This window comes from Mus caroli, unplaced genomic scaffold, assembly GCF_978045245.1.
Source record: "Mus caroli unplaced genomic scaffold, Mus_caroli_1 scaffold_9, whole genome shotgun sequence".
Taxonomy (NCBI): Eukaryota; Metazoa; Chordata; class Mammalia; order Rodentia; family Muridae; genus Mus; species Mus caroli.
The window spans coordinates 22,334,559-22,356,429 of NW_028227264.1; the positions used below are offsets into that span (position 1 = coordinate 22,334,559).

The 21,871-nt window shown below is 42.1% G+C and overlaps 1 protein-coding gene across 3 annotated transcripts in view; it reads left to right on the top strand.

Annotated features, from left to right (window-relative positions):
* The window catches only part of Med23 (mediator complex subunit 23), a 71,072-nt gene that overhangs the window by 5,133 nt on the left and 44,068 nt on the right, over nt 1-21,871 (top strand). Inside the window, exons 2-4 of one of the 3 annotated variants that reach the window (XM_029482505.2) lie at nt 19,180-19,486; nt 19,998-20,029; nt 20,211-20,298. In XM_029482505.2, coding sequence (XP_029338365.1) covers nt 20,212-20,298 — 87 coding nt within the window. In that variant the 5' untranslated portion in view covers nt 19,180-19,486; nt 19,998-20,029; nt 20,211. Of the gene's footprint in view, nt 1-19,179; nt 19,487-19,544; nt 19,692-19,997; nt 20,030-20,210; nt 20,299-21,871 lie in introns of those variants that run through there. The other 2 variants (XM_021173847.3, XM_021173848.3) reach the window with 2 other exon arrangements.

The window sequence follows — 21,871 nt, forward strand, 5'->3', positions numbered from 1 at the left end:
GGCAAAGCAGGTCAAGAGTCACATAGTTAGGCCATGGCTTGGAGTGTCCTGATGTTAACAAAGAGCGTGCACCACAACTGCCCACTAGAACTACCTCTTACCTCAGAAGAAGCTATGTCCAAGAAATGAAGGGACTTTGAAGGCTGGTATATCACCCAGAGGAATGAATAATAAACATGAGGTTTGCTGAACTGCAAACTTTGGGCTGGGACTTAGCAGGTGCAAGAATGTTAAACTTCTGGGTTGACTTTAAAGAACCCAAATCTGAAGAAACAAAAAGTGAGGACCATGATACAGTGTAAAGAATGCTGTGCTAGTGGTACTGATGTAGCACCAAGGGAACAAAGCAAGAAGTACATTTTCTATGGGAAGTGGTATAGAAAAATCAGTTCTTTTCAGCCTTCCAAGATACAGAAACAATATAGATCAATCGTAAATATATATGTGTATATATGTGGATGTATGTATACAAACATATTATATACATATTCATATTTTATATAATATATATAAAGAGAGTGATAGAGACTCTACACATATTGAAAGGTAAGAACACAGACTTCTTGCTCTATTTGCAAGCAGCGCTTCAGAATGCTAACCCAATGGTTATATTACATTGAAGGTGTCTGATCTGCTGATTTTCAGACATGTCAAAGAGGGAAGCTCAAATGCTCAGCCTTGGGGATTTCCCAAGAGAGCATGCCTCAAGCCAACCCATATTGCTGTTTAAAGTCTGTTCAACAGCTCAGAGTTTTGAAGCAGCTCTTTCTTCCTCTATTCTCAATCATGGACACTCAGGAAGAACTTCTAGGCAGCTGAAGAAAGGTAATAACAACCAAAATAAGGTAGAAAGGAGTAGAGGGACTTAAAAACTATCAGCAAGGTAGCACATACCTATAACTCCAGCACTATGGAGGATGAGGCAGGAGAATTCCCAGTTGGAGGCCTGCTTGAGTTAGGGACTATATCTACATCTAGAGATAGATAGATAGATAGATAGATAGATAGATAGATAGATAGATATAGTCATGTAATTAAAATAGTCTAAACCTGTACTAAAGGCTACACAACTTGGTGAGCATAGGAAGAATTAGTGGGTTCTTGGCTGGGGCTGTCACTTAGATGGTAGAGTGTTTGCCTAGCATGTACCTGGGCCTGAATTCAGTGCTCAATACCACATAAACCATGTGTGGTGCTGTAAGGGAAGACAATCAAGGCAAGATAACCTTCAGCTACCGAATGAGTTTGAGGCTAGCATTGGTTACATGATACCCTGTTAAGAAGGAAAGGAAGGAAGGAAAGAAGAAAGGGAGGAAGGGGGGAGAGAGGGAGGGAGGGAGGAAGGAAGGAAGGGAGGGATGGAAGAAAGACTATAAAACACACACAGGGAGAATTTTTAGTGGAGAGCTTTAACATCTTTTAGATACTTGCTGCCCTAATTTGCTTTTGAAAGCACTGACCACTGAAAGCACTGAAGCATTTGAGAGAAGAAAAGGATTCCCCCCTCTTTTATGTCATGATCCATTACTGAGGGCAGCAACTCAAGGCAAGAGCTCGAAGCAGAAACAATGGAAGAACACAGTTTATTGGATTGCTCTTCACAGCTCGGGTCAGCCTGCTTTCTTATACAACCCAGGCCTACTTGCCTGCAGATAGCACTACCCACAGTGGTCTGCGCGCCCTGATCTGATGGAGGCAACTCTCCAATTTAGGGTCCCTCATCCAGAGTGACTCAAATTGGTGTCTAACTGACAAAAACTAACCAGCACACATCAAAACATATTTAAAATTTCACATGGAGAATTTAGCCTCTATCAAGTAATAAACATTGAAGTGAGACAGAACTAAAAGAGAAAGGGAGAAATCACAAAATAGTTGGAGAAAATTTGCTAGAACCAAAGAAAATGTGTCTAATGGCCACTGCATGCCCAGTTAATGAATAAAATACAGACATCTACCAAAACAGATTTCCCAAGCTTCTGGAGAGAACAAAGATGGGTACCTGTAATGCCTCTAGAATCCAAAGAGTTTAGGATTTCCTAGTAGCCATGATAAAAGACAGAAGACAGTAGACTAACACGTTCTAAGAAGATAATCTTTTGGGGGCAATGGTGGCACACGCCTTTACTCCCAGCACTTAGGAGGCAGAAGCAGGTGGATTTCTAAGTTCGAGGCCAGCCTGGTCTACAGAGTGAGTTCCAGGACAGCCAGGGCTGTCAGAGAAACCCTGTCTTGAAAAACAACAACAACAACAAAAAGAAAGAGAGAGAGAGAGAGAGAGAGAGAGAGAGAGAGAGAGAGAGAGAGAGAGAGAGAGAGAGAGAGAAAGGAAAGAAAGAAAGAAAGAAAGAAAGAAAGAAAGAAAGAAAGAAAGAAAGAAAGAAAGAAAGAAAGAAAGAAAAAGTAATCTTCAATCTAGAACTCCACATACAGCTCACTCTTGTTCAGGATAAGAAAGTAAGAAGAACATCTTAAGACATGCAGAGTTTTTACCCTCATTTACAGCAAAACAAGATCCTAAACTATAAAATGGGAAGCAACCACTTACCACCTCCAGGAAACTTCTGATCTGACATTTGATCAAAGCAAATCAGTCCAGACAGATAACAAAGGAATACATGGCACAACAGATGTGTGGGACAAAGGGAAAAACCAGTTTAGACTGGCAGAGTGACCAAGGATCTGGCAGTGTGGCCAGCTCCCCAGCAGATGCCTACCAGATTTTGAGCTTTGAATACCTCTGCCTAATCAGGTTCTCAGGAAACACTTTCTTGCCTCTGGAGGTCTCAATTCTTTTTTTTTTTTTTTTTTTTTTTTTTTTTTTTTTTTTTTTTTGGTTTTTCGAGACAGGGTTTCTCTGTGTAGCCCTGGCTGTCCTGGCACTCATTTTGTAGACCAGGCTGGCCTCGAACTCAGAAATCCGCCTGCCTCTGCCTCCCGAGTGCTGGGATTAAAGGCGTGCGCCACCACGCCCGGCTGAGGTCTCAATTCTTAAGTGAGGGAAAGAACAGTCATTTTGGTTCATTGCACAGGAAAACTGCCCCAGGGATCTAGAGGCATCTGTGTAAGGTTAGAAACTCAGTAACACATGATAGCCCACCCACACCAGCTGTTCAATAGGCAATGTGGGACACCCAGAGTGCAGTGGACTCTGTTTTTCCCAGGTCTTGCTCTCTCTGCTCTGTTCTATTGACTTTTTCCAGAAGGTAACTCAGCACTGGAAACCTCTGAGAAACTAAAGGCATGCTCTGAGGACCCTACCCCAGTTTATGTTTTTCTGGGAGATTCTTTTTTCTTTTTTAAGATTTATTTATTTTATGTATAGGAGTACACTATAGCTATCCTCAGACACACCAGAAGAAGGCATCAGATTCCATTACAGATGGTTGTGAGCCACCATGTGGTTGCTGGGAATTGAACTCAGGACCTCTGAAAGAGCAGCCAGTGCTCCTAACCACTGAGGCATCTCTCCAGCCCTTTCTGGGAGATTCTATTAGCAAACATCACACAGTCCTTACTTTATATCTCACGTTTCTGTTGCCAGTCACCATTGGCAAATGAAAACACATATATCAACGGATGAAAATACAGGCAGTAGAAAAAAGTGACACCAAACCTAAGAGTCAGGGCAGTGTTGCCATGGAAGTGGGGAGGGGATACTACTAAAAGGTGGGACAATAGGGTGTTGGCAATGTTCCATTTCTTTACACAGTGAAGGTACACTAGACATTTGTCCTGAGATGTTTATTATCACTACTGCTGTTACTACTTGGAGTTTTATTATTATTTTTAAAATATTTTTATTAGGTATTTTCCTCAATTACATTTCCAATGCTATCCCAAAAGTCCCCCATACCCTCCCCCCGACTCCCCTACCCACCCATTCCCACTTTTAGGCCCTGGCATTCCCCTGTACTGGGGCATATAAAGTTTGCATGACCAATGGGCCTCTCTTTCCAGTGATGGCCTACTAGGCCATCTTTTGATACATATGCAGCTAGAGTCAAGAGCTCCGGGGTACTGGTTAGTTCATAATGTTGTTGCACCTATAGGGTTGCAGATCTCTTTAGCTCCTTGGATACTTTCTCTAGCTCCTCCATTGGGGGCCCTGTGATCCATCCAACAGCTGACTGTGAACATCCACTTATGTGTTTGCTAGGCCCCGGCATAGTCTCACAAGCGACAGCTATATCAGGGTCCTTTCAGCAAACTCTTGCTAGTGTATGCAATGATGTCATCGTTTGGAGGCTGATTATGGGATGGATCCCTGGATATGGCAGTCTCTAGATAGTCCATCCTTTTGTCTCAGCTCCAAACTTTGTCTCTGTAACTCCTGGGTGTTTGTTCCCAATTCTAAGAAGGGGAAAAATGTCCATACTTTGGTCTTCGTTCTTCTTCAGTTTCATATGTTTTGCAAATTGTATCTTATATCTCAGGTATACTAAGTTTCTGGGCTAATATCCACTCACCAGTGATGGAGTTTTATTAGAAAGAGACAGGATCTTGTGCAACCTACACAAGCCTCCATCTTCTTATGTAGCTGAAGGTGATTTTGAACATTTGATCCTTCAGTTCATACCTTCTGGTACTGCCCTGCAGTAGTGTTCCACCATGCTCAGGTTCTGCAGGGCTAGGGCACTGAACCAAGAGCTTTGTGAATGCTAAGCAAATAGTGTATCAGCTGAACTATATCCCCATATTTTCTCCCATATGGATGACAGATTTCATTATTAAAAATATAATAATCCTAAAAGGCAGTGTCCACACCTTAGGCTAACACATAAAAGCAGCAAATCCGAGTCCACTTCCTGCTTTTAGCTGTGAGGGACAGATGCCACCAACTTAGCATCTTATTCGTTAAGATAGAGTCTGACCACATATCCCCAGCTAGCCTTTAACTTGCTGTCCTCATGTCTGTACCTCCTGTGAGCTGGAATCATAGACATGAACCGATATGGACATCTTGTCACCTAACATTGATTTTTGCTTTAAAAATCTATACCTGACGGAAGGCAGGTGGGGCAATTTTGTTTGTTTGGCCCCCTTGAGTGTAAAGGAGAGAATGCAGTTGTCGCTGGATGATCTATACTCCACTCTCAGAAGACCAAATGGAAGTAGTAAAAATGGTAAATAGGCCAGGCAGTGGTGGCGCACACCTTTAATCCCAGCACTTGGGAGGCAGAGGCAAGGGGATCTCTGCGTTCGAGGACAGCCTAGTCTACAGAATGAGTTCCAGGACAGCCAGGGCTACACAGAGAAACCCTGTCTTGAAAAACCAAAAACCAAACCAAAACAAAATGGTAAATAGACTTCTAAATAAAACATGGAGATCTTAAGCAAAGTTAACATTTTATGCACATTATAATTAAGAAAAGATTAAAGCTAAAAGAGAATATAGCTGATTTCTAAAATTCTGTGTCACCAGTAAGATCTCAGAATATTCAGCTAGAAGATGACACTGAAACATGAAGTATCTAATTTTATATGAAATGGAAAATTCAGCGAAGCCAATGAATTAAAGTGAAGTGCAAATGACTTCCAGGACAGTTTCAAATAAAGTTATGGCCATAACACCTGTCACAGTGCATCATATGTGCTAAACACACACATACAGGGGGAGAGACAGAGATAGAGAGACAGAGAGATAGAGACAGTTACAGAGAGACACAGAGAGACAGAGAGAGACAGAGAATGAGATACAGAGACAGAGACAGACAGAGACAGAGACAGACAGACAGAGACAGACAGAGAAAGAGAGACAGAGACAGACAGAGAGACAGAGAGAGAAATACGAATAATATTATGGTGGGCAGATTTGATCTGTACCTTCTGGTGTCCATTTAAGAGTCCAGAAGGGGCAATGAGTCCACTTAACATGAGAACACCAACATAGTCTGAAAAGACAACATTGCCCTACTATGTTTTTTCCAATTTTGCTTGAGTGCATGTTTGTAGATAAAAAAATTATACAGCTTTCACTATTTAAACGATCTCAAGGTAATATACTAATAATCCATCTAAAATTCATAGGAAGTCCCAAATTACTTTTATGAGGAAATAAAGGAGATATTAAACAGATAAAGGAAGGGAATGAGAAAAGGAAGGAAGGGAGGAAGAGAGAGAGAGAGAAGTAATATGAATAGGTAAACATACCTTCTTTTATTTTATAGTTAAAGGCCTGAGGGAAGAGGAAAGGAGAAAGAAGGGAGAGAGGGCCTAAGGGATTGGAAGGGGAGCAAGAGGAAGAGAGAGAGAGAGAGAGAGAGAGAGAGAGAGAGAGAGAGAGAGAGAGAGAGAGCAGAGAAAAATCTAAACCGAAACATTAAGCCAACTAAGCTCCAACCCTGACACCTGAGCTCTTGCCTCAGTCAGAGCCCCTGTGGCAGAAAGAAAGAACTGACTCCTGCACACACCTTATGTGTGCTGTGGCATGTGTGCAAGTGCATGCACACACACACATACACAAACACATGTACACACACACGTACACACACACACACACCAAGCCCCAATGCACAATTTGTTGAATAACTGTACATTCACAAGGTGCAGTGGTATTAATGGAAGCAGTTTGACAGATGATCCCATCTGGCCAATGCAGGTCCTCCTATCCTAATCTTAATCATTAATACTAGCTGTCATATCACACATCACACAGTAAATATGGCTAGCAGGTAGATTTTAATTGTTTTGAGTTACAGAATGAACTTAAGTTAAAGGGGCTTCAACAAGGAGTTTAAGGGTTTCAGAGATGGGCTGTTAAGAATGTGTACACTGGCTGGGCAGTGGTGGTGCACACCTTTAATTCCAGCACTTGGGAGGCAGAGACAGGCAGATTTATGAGTTCGAGGCCAGCCTGGTCTACAAAGTGAGTTCCAGGACAGCCAGGGCTACACAGAGAAACCCTGTCTTGAAAAAAACAAAACAAAACAACAATAAAAAGAATGTGTACATTGGGCCTGGAGAGATGGCTCAGGGGTTAAGAGCACTGACTGCTCTTCCAGAGGTCCCAAGTTCAATTTCCAGCAACCACATGGTGGCTCACAACCATCTGTAATGAGACCTGATGCCCTCTTCTGGTGTGCCTAAAGACAGCCACAGTGTACTCACATACATAAAATAAACCTTAAGAAGGGGCACAGTGTCCACACTTTGGTCTTCGTTCTTCTTGAGTTTCATGTGTTTAAAAATTGTATCTTATATCTTGGGTATCCTAAGTTTTTGGGCTAATATCCACTTATCAGTGAGTACATATTGTGTGAGTTCCTCTGTGATTGTGTTACCTCACTCAGGATGATGCCCTCCAGGTCCATCCATTTGCCTAGGAATTTCGTAAATTCATTCCTTTTAATAGCTGAGTAGTACTCCATTGTGTAAATGTACCACATTTTCTGCATCCATTCCTCTGTTGAGGGGCATCTGGGTTCTTTCCAGCTTCTGGCTATTATAAATAAGGTTGCTATGAACATAGTGGAGCATGTGTCCTTCTTACCGGTTGGAACATCTTCTGGATATATGCCCAGGAGAGGTATTGCTGGATCCTCTGGTAGTATTATGTCCAATTTTCTGAGGAACCGCCAAACTGATTTCCAGAGTGGTTGTACAAGCTTGCAATCCCACTAACGATGAAGGAGTGTTCCTCTTTCTCCACATCCTCGCCAACATCTGCTGTCACCTGAATTTTTGATCTTAGCCATTCTGACTGGTGCGAGGTGGAATCTCAGGGTTGTTTTGATTTGCATTTCCCTGATGATTAAGGATGTTGAACATTTTTTCAGGTGCTTCTCTGCCATTCGGTTATTCCTCAGGTGAGAATTCTTTGTTCAGTTCTGAGCCCCATTTTTTAATGGGGTTATTTGATTTTCTGGAGTCCACCTTCTTGAGTTCTTTATATATATTGGATATTAGTCCCCTATCTGATTTAGGATAGGTAAAGATCCTTTCCCAATCTGTTGGTGGCCTTTTTGTCTTATTGACAGTATCTTTTGCCTTGCAGAAGCTTTGCAACTTTATGAGGTCCCATTTATCGATTCTCGATCTTACAGCACAAGCCTTTGCTGTTCTATTCAGGAATTTTTCCCCTGTACCCATATCTTTGAGGCTTTTCCCTAATTTATCCTCTATAAGTTTCAGTGTCTCTGGTTTTATGTGGAGTTCCTTAATCCACTTAGATTTGACCTTGGTACAAGGAGATAGGAAAGGATCATTTCGCATTCTTCTACATGATAACCGCCAGTTGTGCCAGCACCATTTGTTGAAAATGCTGTACTTTTTCCACTGGATGGTTTTTGCTCCCTTGTCAAAGATCAAGTGACCATAGGTATGTGGGTTGATCTCAGGGTCTTCAATTCTGTTCCATTGGTCTACTTGTCTGTCGTTATACCAGTACCATGCAGTTTTTATCACAATTGCTCTGTAGTATAGCTTTAGGTCAGGCATGGTGATTCCACCAGAGGATCTTTTATCCTTGAGAAGAGTTTTTGCTATCCTAGGTTTTTTGTTGTTCCAGATGAATTTGCAGATTGCCCTTTCTAATTCGTTTAAGAATTGAGTTGGAATTTTGATGGGGATTGCATTGAATATGTAGATTGCTTTTGGTAAGATAGCCATTTTTACAATGTTGATCCTGCTAATCCATGAGCATGGGAGGTCTTTCCATCTTCTGAGATCTTCTTTAATTTCTTTCTTCAGAGACTTGAAGTTCTTGTCATACAGATCTTTCACTTCCTTAGTTAGAGTCACGCCAAGGTATTTTATATTGTTTGTGACTATTGAGAAGGGTGTTGTTTCTCTAATTTCCTTCTCAGCCTGTTTATCCTTTGTGTACAGAAAGGCCATTGACTTGCCCCCCTTCTTAGAATTGGGAACAAAACACCCATGGAAAGAGTTACAGAGATAAACTTTGGAGCTGTGACGAAAGGATGGACCATCTAAAGACTGCCATATCCAGGGATCCATCCCATAATCAGCTTCCAAAAGCTGACACCATTGCATACACTAGCAAGATTTTACTGAAAGGACCCAGATATAGCTGTCTCTTTCGAGACAATGCCGGGGCCTAGCAAACACAGAAGTGGATGCTCACAGTCAGCTATTGAATGGATCACAGGGCCCCCAATGGAGGAGCTAGAGAAAGTACCCAAGGAGCTAAAGGGAACTGCAACCCTATAGGTGGAACAACATTATGAACTAACCAGTTCCCCAGAGCTCTTGACTCTAGCTGCATATGTATCAAAAGATGGCCTAGTAGGTCATCACTGGAAAGAGAGGCCCATAGGACTTGCAAACTTTATATGCCCCAGTACAGGGGAATGCCAGGGCCAAGGTGTGGGAGTGGGTGGGTAGGGGAGTGGGGGGGGAGTGTATTGGGGACTTTTTGGATAGCATTGGAAATGTAAACGAGGAAAATACCTAATAAAAAATTAATTAAAAAAAATAAACCTTAAGAAAAAAAAGGAATGTGTACATTGCATGTATTGATAATATAATGAACCAGCTGCAGGAAAGAGGTGTTGCTGCTGCTGCTGCTGAAATAATAGGGCAAAACTGGGTCCCCGGCAGGAACTGTGGGTCCAAGCCCAAATGAACAAGCAGATAGGCAGCAGACAGACTTCTAGTAGACCATATCGACAGAGGCACAGAGCTGAGCTAGAACCTCCAGATGGTGGAGAGTGCTTTGCTGGTCCCTGGTGCACACTCACCTGGTATCACGTGACAGGTGGGTGTGGGACCATTGCTGTTTGTTGATCAATTTATGGACCCAGATGAGGGGGTTACACCCTTTTCTTGGTCCAGCATGTCAGATAAGTTGTTGGACCTGATATAAGTTTAATGTTCCTACAATCTCAATTCAGAATGAGAAGTTTATAGGGTGGCATCTCTTCGGTGACATATGGGTGGTACTGGGTAGATCTGTCTGTCCATTCACCCTGGTTTACAATCATCCTCCAGTGTCAAAACGGAGTCCAAAGCTGCCTGTAAAATGGAGTCCCTGGGCAAGGCATAGCCTGAAATACCTTTGTTTTTCACAAAGTAGAGAAACTTAGCACACAGCACAGCCTAAGCTCAACAAAGAAAACAAACAGTTTTTTGCTTCTGATGTCACAAATTGCCATGGGTGTATCTAAACAACAGAAATTTATTACTTTATCGTTCTGTTGATTATAAGTCCAGTATTAATCATACCCGGCAAAAGTCCAGTTATCAGCATGCCCGGAGCCCTCTCTGGACTAGTGTATTATGGCCTTTCAGGCTTTGTTGGAAGCCACACACATTCTTTAGCTAATAGTCTCCTTCCTCCACCTTCAAGTCCAGAAACTTTAAAACCATTTTTCTTTATTTATATCCATTTCTCACTCTCAGGAAGGTGCCTGCTCCAATGAAAACAAAGGAAATTAGTCTTTACTTTCTTCTAGTCTGTTTGAAAAAAACACTATCTTCTTTTGTCAGCCTACGAATGCAAACTAAACTCTGTTGATCAGACATAACTAGAAACAGCATTTTACCAACATCCATTAGCCCATTCAAATTCTCTGCTACAGTCACTTGGGCATAGTGCCAGGGAGTGAAGCCCAGGGAGGGCAGTGTGAGTGGTGGTGTGGGGCCTGTCTTCATTAGAGATTAGGCATGTTAGAAGCAAATTATTTCTGGGCTTTGGAGTGGGAAGTCAGGGGAACTAGAAAACATTCCCATCAGGGTAAGAGCTAGTGGTGAGATTAGTAAATAGATCGAGATGGACATATGCATATATAGTCACACACATGCACAAGCACACCTACACTCACACACCCAAGCACACACACATGCACATCCACAAACATACAACAGTAGGCCTGAATATACTGTACTTCAAAGTTCCTGGAACGAACCTTTAGCTACAAATGATGACTGACAGACTTCAGTGTTTTGGAAAGGTTAGAATGTTGTAAGTCCAGAGACAAATTACCTTGGGCTGTCTTTAGCCCTCATACGATCCATGTATTCCCCTCCTTGGAGTGTGACCTCATTATTTCTGGCTATTTGTAATCTTCGGACAGAACTATAGTTTCCATCAACTTTGAAGCTCATAATGTCATCAGATAGCACTGGAAGTCTGTCACAGAGATGTCCCCACTCTACTGTACTCAACCTACCTGATAGATCCACTAATGTATTTTTATAGTGTCTTTAACAAAAAAGATGTATTTATTTTATTTACATGAGTACACTTTAGCTGTCTTCAGACACACCAGAAGAAGGCATCGGATCCCATTACAGATAGTTGTGAGCCACCATGTGGTTGCTGGGAATTGAACTCAGGACCTCTGGAAGAGCAGCCAGAGCTCTTAACTGCTGAGCCATCTCTCCATCCCTACACTAATGTATTTTTAAAAGTGACTCGATTCATGACTCTTTTTGTTCTTTTACTGTACACTCTCCACCAAACTGTTAACTCCTTAGCACATGAAACTTGGGGTAACCTAAATCTACATTTCTGGTCTTGAATCACTAACATACGGCTCTAAAATATACCATATAATCTTCTATCCCCTTCAAGATGAGAGCTGTGTTTCTTTTGCTGAAAATGCACACACACACACACACACACACACACACACACACAGAGAGAGAGAGAGAGAGAGAGAGAGAGAGAGAGAGAACCAAGCATGTATTCACTAACAACAGAATTGGTCAGACTAGCTTCACATCAATGTGTGCACACAGAAAGCTCCTTAAGCCTTCAGAAGAGAACTTAACATTTGAAAAACAGCCAATTCTCGTTAAAAATAAATTCACTTTAAAAAATTCACTTAAAAATTCAGTCTCAAATCAGACACAGAGTGAGCAATTTCTAATTGAGCACTGTTGCTTTGTTGGTCAGCTTCCTGTTCCTGTAATAAAAAATAAAAAAGCTACCTGTAAAAGGGAAGTGTTTATTATGATGCATCGTTTCAGAGATTTCAGTTCCTGGTCATTGGTTCTGCTGTGTTGGAGCCAATGATGAGGCAGAGAATGTCATCATAGAGAGGGTGTGGTAAAACCCAACCACTCATCCTGAGTACCCTGGCTTCCTTCTACAAGGCCCCACCTCCAACAGTGTCATATTCTAGAGACCAATTGAGCAGTGGGCCTTTACTGGGCACATGCAAACCATAGCACTATATTTTGCATTTTTAATGATTTCTTCACTCTCTAAGATATATAATCCCATGATCGGAGTTTCAGTTGCATATGGATGCACTATGATACACATAAAAAAGAGAAAGTCCCTGTGTTGGTTATAAGACATTCTGAAGAGTATTTCAAGATTTTAAATTTATGGGTGTTTCAAATGTAAAATCATGCTGATAGTTATAAAGTTAAAAAGACATTACTGGAGAGCCATTCTGCATAAACTTGTATAGGAACATTATGAAGTCTGTTCAGTGGTTTTTTTCTTTTTGTTGTTGTTTTACAGACATTGTGGTTTAAGGCGGGGGGGGGGGGGTTACACCATAGTATTGAGTGAACTTGTAAAGAGCTCAGCTTTGACCAGAAAGAGGCCTGGTTCTTACCTTGCCTTCTAGAGGATCATGACCTCAGAAAGTCACATATCATAGAAGTGACTTGGCTTCCCTGGGGTGGGGGGCGTGGGTCACCTAGGCAGTCTAACAATATGAATTGGGCAGATCATGAAGTATCAGGTCAACCTCTGGAGAAGCTGCTGCAAGCTGAAATGAGCCACACAAGCTCACTAGGCGAAGTCTTGCCCTTGTTTAATTTCTGTTGCTATGACAAATTCTCTGACCTAAAGAGAGTTGGGGTGAAGAAAGCGTTTATTTGGCTTTATAGTTTCAGGTAGTCCATTATTGCAGGAAGACAGATGCATTCTATTCACAGTCAAGAGCAGAGAAAGTGAATGCACGAATCCTTGTTAGCTCAATGCCTTTCTTTACTCTGACCCAGTGGAGAGCCTAGCTAGGGACTCACGCTGCCTGCCCTGGGCTGGTCTTTCCTATGACACTCAGTGACCCACAGGCCAACCTGATCCTGATAATTCCTCGTTAAGACTCTTTCTCCAGAAGAGTCCAAGTTGTTGCGAGTTAAAACCACCCACTGATGAGCACCAATAAAACCGCTGGGCATTGAAGTTCAGGTAGGTTTTCTTGGTTGGCAGTCTCTCTCTCTCTCTCTCTCTCTCTCTCTCTCTCTCTCTCTCTCTCTCTCTCTCTGTGTGTGTGTATATACATTTGTTAGTACTTGCATGCTATAGCATAAATATATTGGAGATCAGAGGGCAACTTTTGAGAATTGAGTTGGTTCTCCTTCTGTAATTTGAGAACTAGGGATCAAATTCAAGTTATTAGGTTTGGCAGCAAGTGTTTTTACATGCTGAACCAATTTGCCTGCCTACACCATTGTATATGAGGGACCTAACATTTGTGGGTTTGGCTATTTCCATACTGTGTGTGTGTGTGTGTGACTACACTTACCAAGTGAGAAATCCTAACATCCTACCAGTAACAGACTATGCATCGCTTTTCACAAAGACATTTTTGGATGCTCACACATTGTTGGAGTCCACACAGATTCATTCTGTATATTTTAGTTACTTTCTCACTGCTGTGATAAAATTCCTTAACAAGAACCTGTGTAGCAGAAGGACAGAAGCAAGTCCTGTAAGCTGTCCTCTGATTCACACACATGTACCATGGCATGCCTCTGCACACATACATATAAATAAATGTAACAAATATTTTAATACCTACACAAAAGAAACTTCAGTGGTAAATGGCTTTTTTGGGTTCGCAGAGACTGGCCATAATGATTGGGAGATATGGCAGTAACACCAAGAAGCTGGCTACCCGCATTGTACCAACACTTGGGAAGTAGAGAGCGACCATGAAGTGGGGCAGGCTGAGTTGTACACTGTCAAGGGCCATCACTAGTGACTCACTTTCTCCAGGTCGGGGCACTGTTCAAATACAAAGGCCTACAGGGGAACACTCCATTTTCAAACCACAAGAGCAACATTCTGTTTTAACTGTTTCCAAAAATTTCTGACACAGCTTTGGCCCTAAGTTGCCACAAGTTGCCAATCTATTCTTAGATTTTTCACCAAAAACTGCTTTAGTATGTGTATGTTCTAAAGATAAAGGCATTTTTCTATATTGCCACAATTATCAAGATCAGGGCCTAGCATCATCCTCCATGACCCATCTAATGCTCAGTTGTTATGAGGTTTTGTTAACTTTCCATTAGTGTGTGTAGAGATCTGTTGAGAGCCATGTTTTGTGTTCAGGTGTTGTAGAATAGTTCTTCCATTCTTGAAGTCTTTCTCAGCCACTCCTTAGCCCTCTTAACTCCAAATGCTTGGACTAGTACAGACCGGTTGCTTCTCAGAATGCCCATCACCCTTAGCTTGATACTTTTCTGTGAAGTACTTGGTTGCTTTGGAGAATGCCCATAAATAGTGAGCTTTGTATTTCTTCATGAAGTAGATTAAGATTGTGCAGTGTTGGCAGAAAAGAAGAGAAATATACCATGTTCTCATGACATCCTATCGGGCTGATGCATGATTCATATTTTCTCATTGCTGATAATGTCTGATCACCTGGTTAAGGTGATGTCAGCTAGACTTCTCTGCTGAGAACTCTCCTCTTCCCTCCCCCTCTCTCCCTGTCCCTGTCCCTCTCTCTCCTCCCTTCCTATCTTTTCTTTCCTCTCCTTCCTTCCTTTATCCTTCTTTCCCTTGTTCCTTCTTTCTTGTTTTTGTTGGCTTTTAATGAAAGGGTCAGTGGTTGTACCCAGGACCTTAAGCATACTTGGCAAATGCTCAGCCACTAACCTTGAAGTTTCTTATTTTTTGTCCCCTTACTGCCGGGGTCCAGCCTCGACACAGGATCGGAGTTCTCATCTGGAAGCAGGGATATCTGGAAGGTGCATAATAAATATATACAGACTGCTTTTTTGTGTGTGGGGGGTACAAGCTGACAGTCAAATTTTCAAGGCTTAAAGTTCCTCTCTCTTCTCTCTCATTCTCTGCTCTCTTTCTCTCTCTCTCATTCGCTCGCAGCTTGAGGCTGCACACACTCTGCATTCTCTTGTGCTCTCTGCTTTCTCCTGTGTGCTTGTCTTGAACTCTCATGCTCACACACACCTCTGTGTGTTCCCCTTTTGCTCTCACACACACCTCTCACACACACACCACATGCATTCTTCTTTCACTCTCACACACACTCTCCGTATATGCCTCGTATTCTCTCTTCACTCACTCTTCACGTGCTCTTCTCATGCTCTCTCGCTTTTTTCTTGCCCCAGTCTTTTATTGATACTCCAAAATCAGGGGGAAAAAAGGACATTGTATAATCATTGCCAAATCAAATTCAAAAGAATAACCACATCCCATAAAGAATTAAGTATTACAATTGTTCCCCAAAGTTTCAAGCTTCCATTCCCAGCCTATAGCCAAAATAATAATAATTGCAAACTTATCATTATTTAAACTTTAACTTATATTTCAGATCTCAGAGCTCTGAGGCCAGCTACTTGCATTTTTCCTGTGAAACTCTAATGATAAATGACATGGGCAAAGCTGCCAGGCAGTGGCCAGAAAGAATCAAGTTAACCCTTAACTCAGTAGTTCTGCTAGCTTTCTGCTTCTGCACATTGTACACAATGACTCTCCTAAGAGTCTCAGTGTTTTGACGTAATTTTACTAATATAAGATTTTACATATTCTATACCTGTTTATCCAGGAACCACTCTCAAATGTTATGCAAAACTTATTTCATAACTTTAATAATTTTCCCTTTCTTGGGGTCCCAATGTTGGCTCTATTTCATTTTCTAATAATTTCTTCAAACTTTCTTTGCAAGTCAAGCATTAATCTGGAACTACCATTGTGCAGTTGTTACATTGTTTCCAAGATGAGAACTTTCCAGCATGTACCTGGGCCATTAGGACTGTGCTGTGCTGTGCTGTACTGTGCCCCATGCCTCAATTTTTAATTGTTTAAGAGTCATTACATCAAGGAACATCTAGTTTCACAGAATTCACCAGAGCAGATGGAGAAAGAAGTAAGAAAGTCAGATATAATAGCATAATTATGCACATCAAGGCTAACTGAAAAGCAGTCACACACAAATGAAATTTATACAGCCGTTGTCTAGGGCTAAGGTTAGGAGAAATGGGAACAGCTATTTTTTACAAAGAGCTGCCTTGGACTACTGAAATGTCTCCATCCCAGCCTACTGCCGGCAGTCCCTGTCATTGTCTGCTGTCCCCAGCATTTTATATTAAGGAATACCGTTTAGCTGAGCAGTGGTGGCACACGCCTTCAATCCCAGCACTCGGGAGGCAGAGGCAGGCAGATTTCTGAGTTCGCAGCCAGCCTGGTCTACAGAGTGAGTCCCAGGACAGCCAGGGCTATACAGAGAAACCCTGTCTTGAAAAGAAAGAAAGAAAGAAAGAAAGAAAAAAAATACTGTTTAATTTTCTGCTACCAGAAGTGACTACAACAAAGCTTCTGGGAGACTGAGTCTCTGTTGAGTTATCACCTAGTTATTGGCTACATGAGAAAGATGCCCAGAAGACATTCAGGAGGCTGTGACAGAGTGATTGTGCACAAACATCCGTGGTGCCAGGGATGAAGACTTATCAACTTGAATATTTCCCTGAATCCTTCAGGGAATCTCGAATGAGACAAAACTGGATCCTTGGGTTTAACCCAGAAAATATTTTCCAGAAAAAACAAAGTATGAAGTAGAGTTGGGGTTCATCTTAAACAGGGCCAGGGAGAAAGCTCAGGGGTGCAGGAAAATGCTGGTGACCTGAACTCAATCCCTGGAACCCACAGTTGCCCCCTAACCTCACAGTTGACCCCTGACCTTGACACTCACACCATGGCACTTGCGCATACATATGTAAACAAATGTAAAAATTTATCTGTAAATTTATTGAGAATTTTATATATGTATACAATGAAGTATGATCCGATTTATCCCTGTTTGTTGCTCCAATTCTCCTCGTATTGCCTCAGCATGCCCTCCTCCCAACTTCATGCCTTATTTTGTTTACAACCCACTAGGTCTAGCTAGGGCTGCTTATACACACAGAGATATAGTGCAACCAACTATAGCAGTGTTTCTCAACCTTCCTAAAACTGCAAGCCTTCAATGCAGTTCTCTTTGTGGTGACCCCAATTATAGAATTATTTTGTTACTACTTTACAACTGTAATTTTGACACTGCTATAAACTATAAATATCTGATATGTAGGATATCTGATTTGTTACCCCTGTAGGTTGAGACCCCCTGCACTAGAGCATAGACAACTCCATATCTTCAAAAATGAAAGAGTTTTCCGTCCCCCCAAACCACTACTTATAGCTACCCAGTAAGGAGTAGTCTATCTATGCCAGGATATGCCTATTCAGTAAATGATGGGACCCGAAGATCATTTAACCTGTTTATTCAAGAATATAGCTACTCAGTATATGGGGTGGGACCTCAGGGTTATTTAGCAAGTATACACCAGGATATTGGTATCTTCTCTGACTAAAGGCTGACATTAGTACAAGTCTATAAGTATAAGCATACATATTTAGAAGGCAGTTTGACAAAATGAGCTCAAGACCAGCCTAGAAACACATAAGACTTATCATGGACCAGAAGACATGGGAAGAGGAGGAAAAAAAAAAAAAAAAAGAGGAGAATATGGAGGAACAATAGCAACCTCGGCCACACAAAGGAAAGACAACAAGAAAGCTGAAGATGTCCATCTACCAGCCAGAGAGACTGTCTGTCCTCCAGATTTGTATCAACATCAACATAAATCTCTATTATTTAAACTACACCGTCTTTCATATCATGTCCATAGCAAACAGAACACTGAATATAAGTCTTTCAGGCTACTTTTCAACTAGAAAATTAAACAGTTCATCTCAGTAGCTATGGTACAGAAAACAATGCTATATCCAGTGGTTGGATATCATTTACATTTGTTGGGAAGCTAAGTTTCTGCCTGACTATGACTGGAAAATCACCAGCTTCTTGCCCATAAGCTCTCAGGAAGCAGTGCCTGCTTCACTGTTAGAGCAGAGCAGCTTCAGTTGCCTGAAACCCACATGAGAGATGGGAGTAGGAATGTGTCTTTACTGGTAAACTGCTTGTCTAGCAAGCAGGAAGCCCTGAGTTCAATCCTAACCCAAACCCTAGCTAGCACACCTAACCCTAACGCCGGGTCCAATCCTAATCCTAACCCAACACTTCTTCCTGGCAGAAAGTCTCAGGGGCGTCCCATCTCTCTCCATGAGAATTCCTCAATAATAGAAGGATCAAATATTCAAGGTCACTCTGCTACATAGTAAATTCATGGTCAACTTGGGGTACAAAATACCCTGTCTCAAAACTATAAAATACAATACAATAAAATAAAATGAAGACTCCATGGAAACTCAAGATGGTTCTTACACGATTCCCCAGAAGCCCCTCTATTCTCCAACATTCTGTTAAATTTAAATATTTTATTGGGAGGGTACTACACGGGTATGCCTTTTTGTAAGTCATCTGTGCTTGAGGTAGGAGTTCCCAGTAATGAGGGCACCCGAGTCACCGTGCTTCTATAAGAAACTATAATAAGCTCATTGTTTTACCAAGCTGGATTTGAATGAGTTTTTTTTGTTTTGTTTTGTTTTGTTTTGTTTTGTTTTGTTTTGTTTTTGAGACAGGGTTACTCTGTGTAGCCTTGGCTGTCCTGGAACTCACTTTGTAGACCAGGCTGGCCTTGAACTCAGAAATCCTCCTGCCTCTGCCTCCCAAGTGCTGGGATTAAAGGTGTGCTCCACCACCACCCGGCAAGATCCTTTCTTTAATCTGTCAATGTCCTCTATTTAGGGTTTATAAACATTTATTTACATCTCCCCAAAGGGGAGGAAAATCCTGTGAAAACTTATCTCCAGTCATGAAAACCAATTTTAAAAATATGGACTTAAATACCAAAGCTAGAACAAAGTTTCTGGAAGAAAACATTGACGAATAGCCTTTGGATAGACAAAAATTTTTTCATACTAAGACAATAACAAAAAAAAAGTTTTCAGAAATTTACCAGGATGATGGGAAGATTGTTTTAAAGTGACGTGCTTAGTGCCGCCACTTATTTGCGAATTAACAATAAAGGGTTTATTCTGTTTTTTTTTTTTTTTTCAACATTCAATAAAAGATGACGACACGCCCATCACTGTGCTAGCAACTGAGGGTACCATAGTGAAGACATGGGTCCTATTGGGCAAGAATAACGTGGTATCAACTGCTTCACGAGGTCAGCTCTTGACAGTCCACCCACTTGGTTCTGGCCACAGCCCTTGTGATTCGGATCTGCAAGTGAAACTCCAAACAGGTCGCAGTTCTGGCTCCAGCCAGGAGAGGGTGGCCTTGCCCAGGATCAAGCAGCGCTGTCAGTTTACGGGGCCACCTCTACAAGTGGAACCAACTGGCAGAGATACAGATTTCGGAGGGGCTGGTAACGGGTAAGCACCGGGCGGGCTCATTCGCCGGGCACCGAAGGAAGTAGCGGAGCGAGAGAGAGCGGCGGCTTCCTGCTGGTGGCTCCGCCCCTCCGCTCCATTCTTCCTGACCCTGGCTCTCACCCGCCTGTCGCCGGGTTCCCCCGGAGCCCGGGGCTCGATGGTACCGATGGAAACGCAACTGCAGAGCATTTTCGAGGAGGTGGTGGTGAGTGCCACTGTCCGTAAGCCAGAGCCATGGCTTCGGGAAGTGCAGGCTGCGTGCCGCTCCAGGCTGCGGGCCTGGGGCAGCTCCTTTCCCGCACCTATGTTGACATAGGCGTCTGAACCGGGGAGGCGGTCCCCCACCCCCGGACTGCTGCCAGATCCAAGAAAGTGCTGTTAGTTCCCGCCGCGGTCCTGATAAAAGTGTCGTGCTCTATCTGTATTTCCCGGGAATATTCCTCTCGGGGACATCTCCCACCCCGCCCCCTTTTAGTAGTCAGATCGTTTACTAGTTTTTGTTTGTTTGCAGAAAACAGAAATTATAGAAGAGGCCTTCCCAGGGTGAGTATGTGGCAGGCAGATCTTTGTGCTTTTTTTTTTTTTATTGTTGTTGTTTGTTTGTAGATTTATCTTTGTTAGATTCCACTTAAGTTGGTTTTGGGGAGTTAAAAAAAAAATCTACCTTACAGGCTGTATACCTGTTTAAAACTAGCAGCAGATAATGTGATTTTTGTTTTTTCAGAATGTTTATGGATACCCCTGAGGATGAAAAAACAAAACTAATTAGCTGCTTGGCGGCCTTCCGGCAGTTTTGGAGTGGACTTTCTCAGGTGAGACATTTCATGTTGAACATCCACTTAATGACGTTTGACGCCTTCCTTTTTTACTTTTTACATCTTCTTTGATCTTTTTCTTAAGATCGTTTAGGAAAGGGAAAAATAAGACTGCTATCATTTTATGTAAATGTACTTACTGGAGACCCTGTGTTAAAAGTTCAAGGTAATAAGATTACAGTGGGAAATGTTTTTAAAATTTCCTTCCATGTTATATTATATAAGGTAGTTTTTATCCTCTTTGTATAAATTGGTTTTCAAATGGAAACAGATATGCTAAACTTTTCTTGTAAAAGAAAAATGTCACTATTCAAAAAATGGCCTAGTATTTATAAATATGCCCTCATAAAGACACTGTGATAAGAGTCCCCACTAGAGTCGTACTTATCTTCTCATGATGCGCTGTAGTCAGAGAAGTGAGCCACTGGGCTTTCTGTGCCTGTGAGCCAGTATAAAATTTGCCACCCAGTTATGGATCCTAAAGGCCATATGTTCAAACTTTCTATTTTCAAAAGGTCACGCTTTGACGTGAACCTGAAATATATAAGGCAGGCGTGACCAAGCTCCACAGGCTGGCCATCTTCCTGATCTAGCTCAGCCACCTGCCCTTCCTGTCTGAAGCCAGCATCCTAGTTTGTGTTTCTGGAACTGTTTAGCTATAAGACTGTCTCTCTGTGTCCTGAGTTCTAGGATTATAAAGCCATCTTCGTTCTTTTCTCTTTAAACACTCCTGGGGTGCGGGGGTGAACACAGGGCTTCGCACACTCGTCTCTGAACATGTGAACATGTGTCCACATGCTAGTCACACATTCATCTCTGAACTACATCCGCAGGCTCAGAATTATTATTTATTTACTTTTTTGGTTTTTTGAGACAGGGTTTCTCTGTAGCCCTGGCTGTCCTGGAACTCTCTTTGTAGACCAGGCTGGCCTCGAACTCAGAAATCCTCCTGCCTCTGCCTCCCAAGTGCTGGGATTAAAGGCGTGCACCACCACTGCCTGGCTCAGAATTATTTTTATAGAATCACCATATACCATAGGTATTGGTCAGCAGTTAGCTCTGTACTTCTCACCATTAATAGTAAGTTCTAAAGGTATTTCAAGGAATTTTTTGAGTTACAGTTTCTTTCTTATTTCTTATAGCGGTGTAGCATATTGTTATGTGTCCTTACCACCTTTATTTATTAACTACCTTCTTGCTTTCAAATTTTTCTTTCTTTTTTTCCAGATAAGAGTTTTGCTATGTAGCCCAGGTTAGACTTGAACTTTTAGCAGTCCGCCTTCCTCTGCTTCCTGATGTCATAGGCTAGACCACCACACTTAGCTAGATGTTTCTCTTCACTTTTTACTTGTGTGTGTGTGTGTGTGTGTGTTCAAGACAGGGTTTCTCTGTATAGCCTTGGCTGTCCTGGAACTCACTTTGTAGAACAGGTTGGCCTCAAACTCAGAAATCCGCCTGCCTCTGCCTCCCAAGAGCTGGGATTAAAGGTGTGCGTCACCACCGCTGGCCCACTACTTTTAAGTATTGTTACAGTAAGTAATACTATTGATCAGGCATAGGATTGATTATT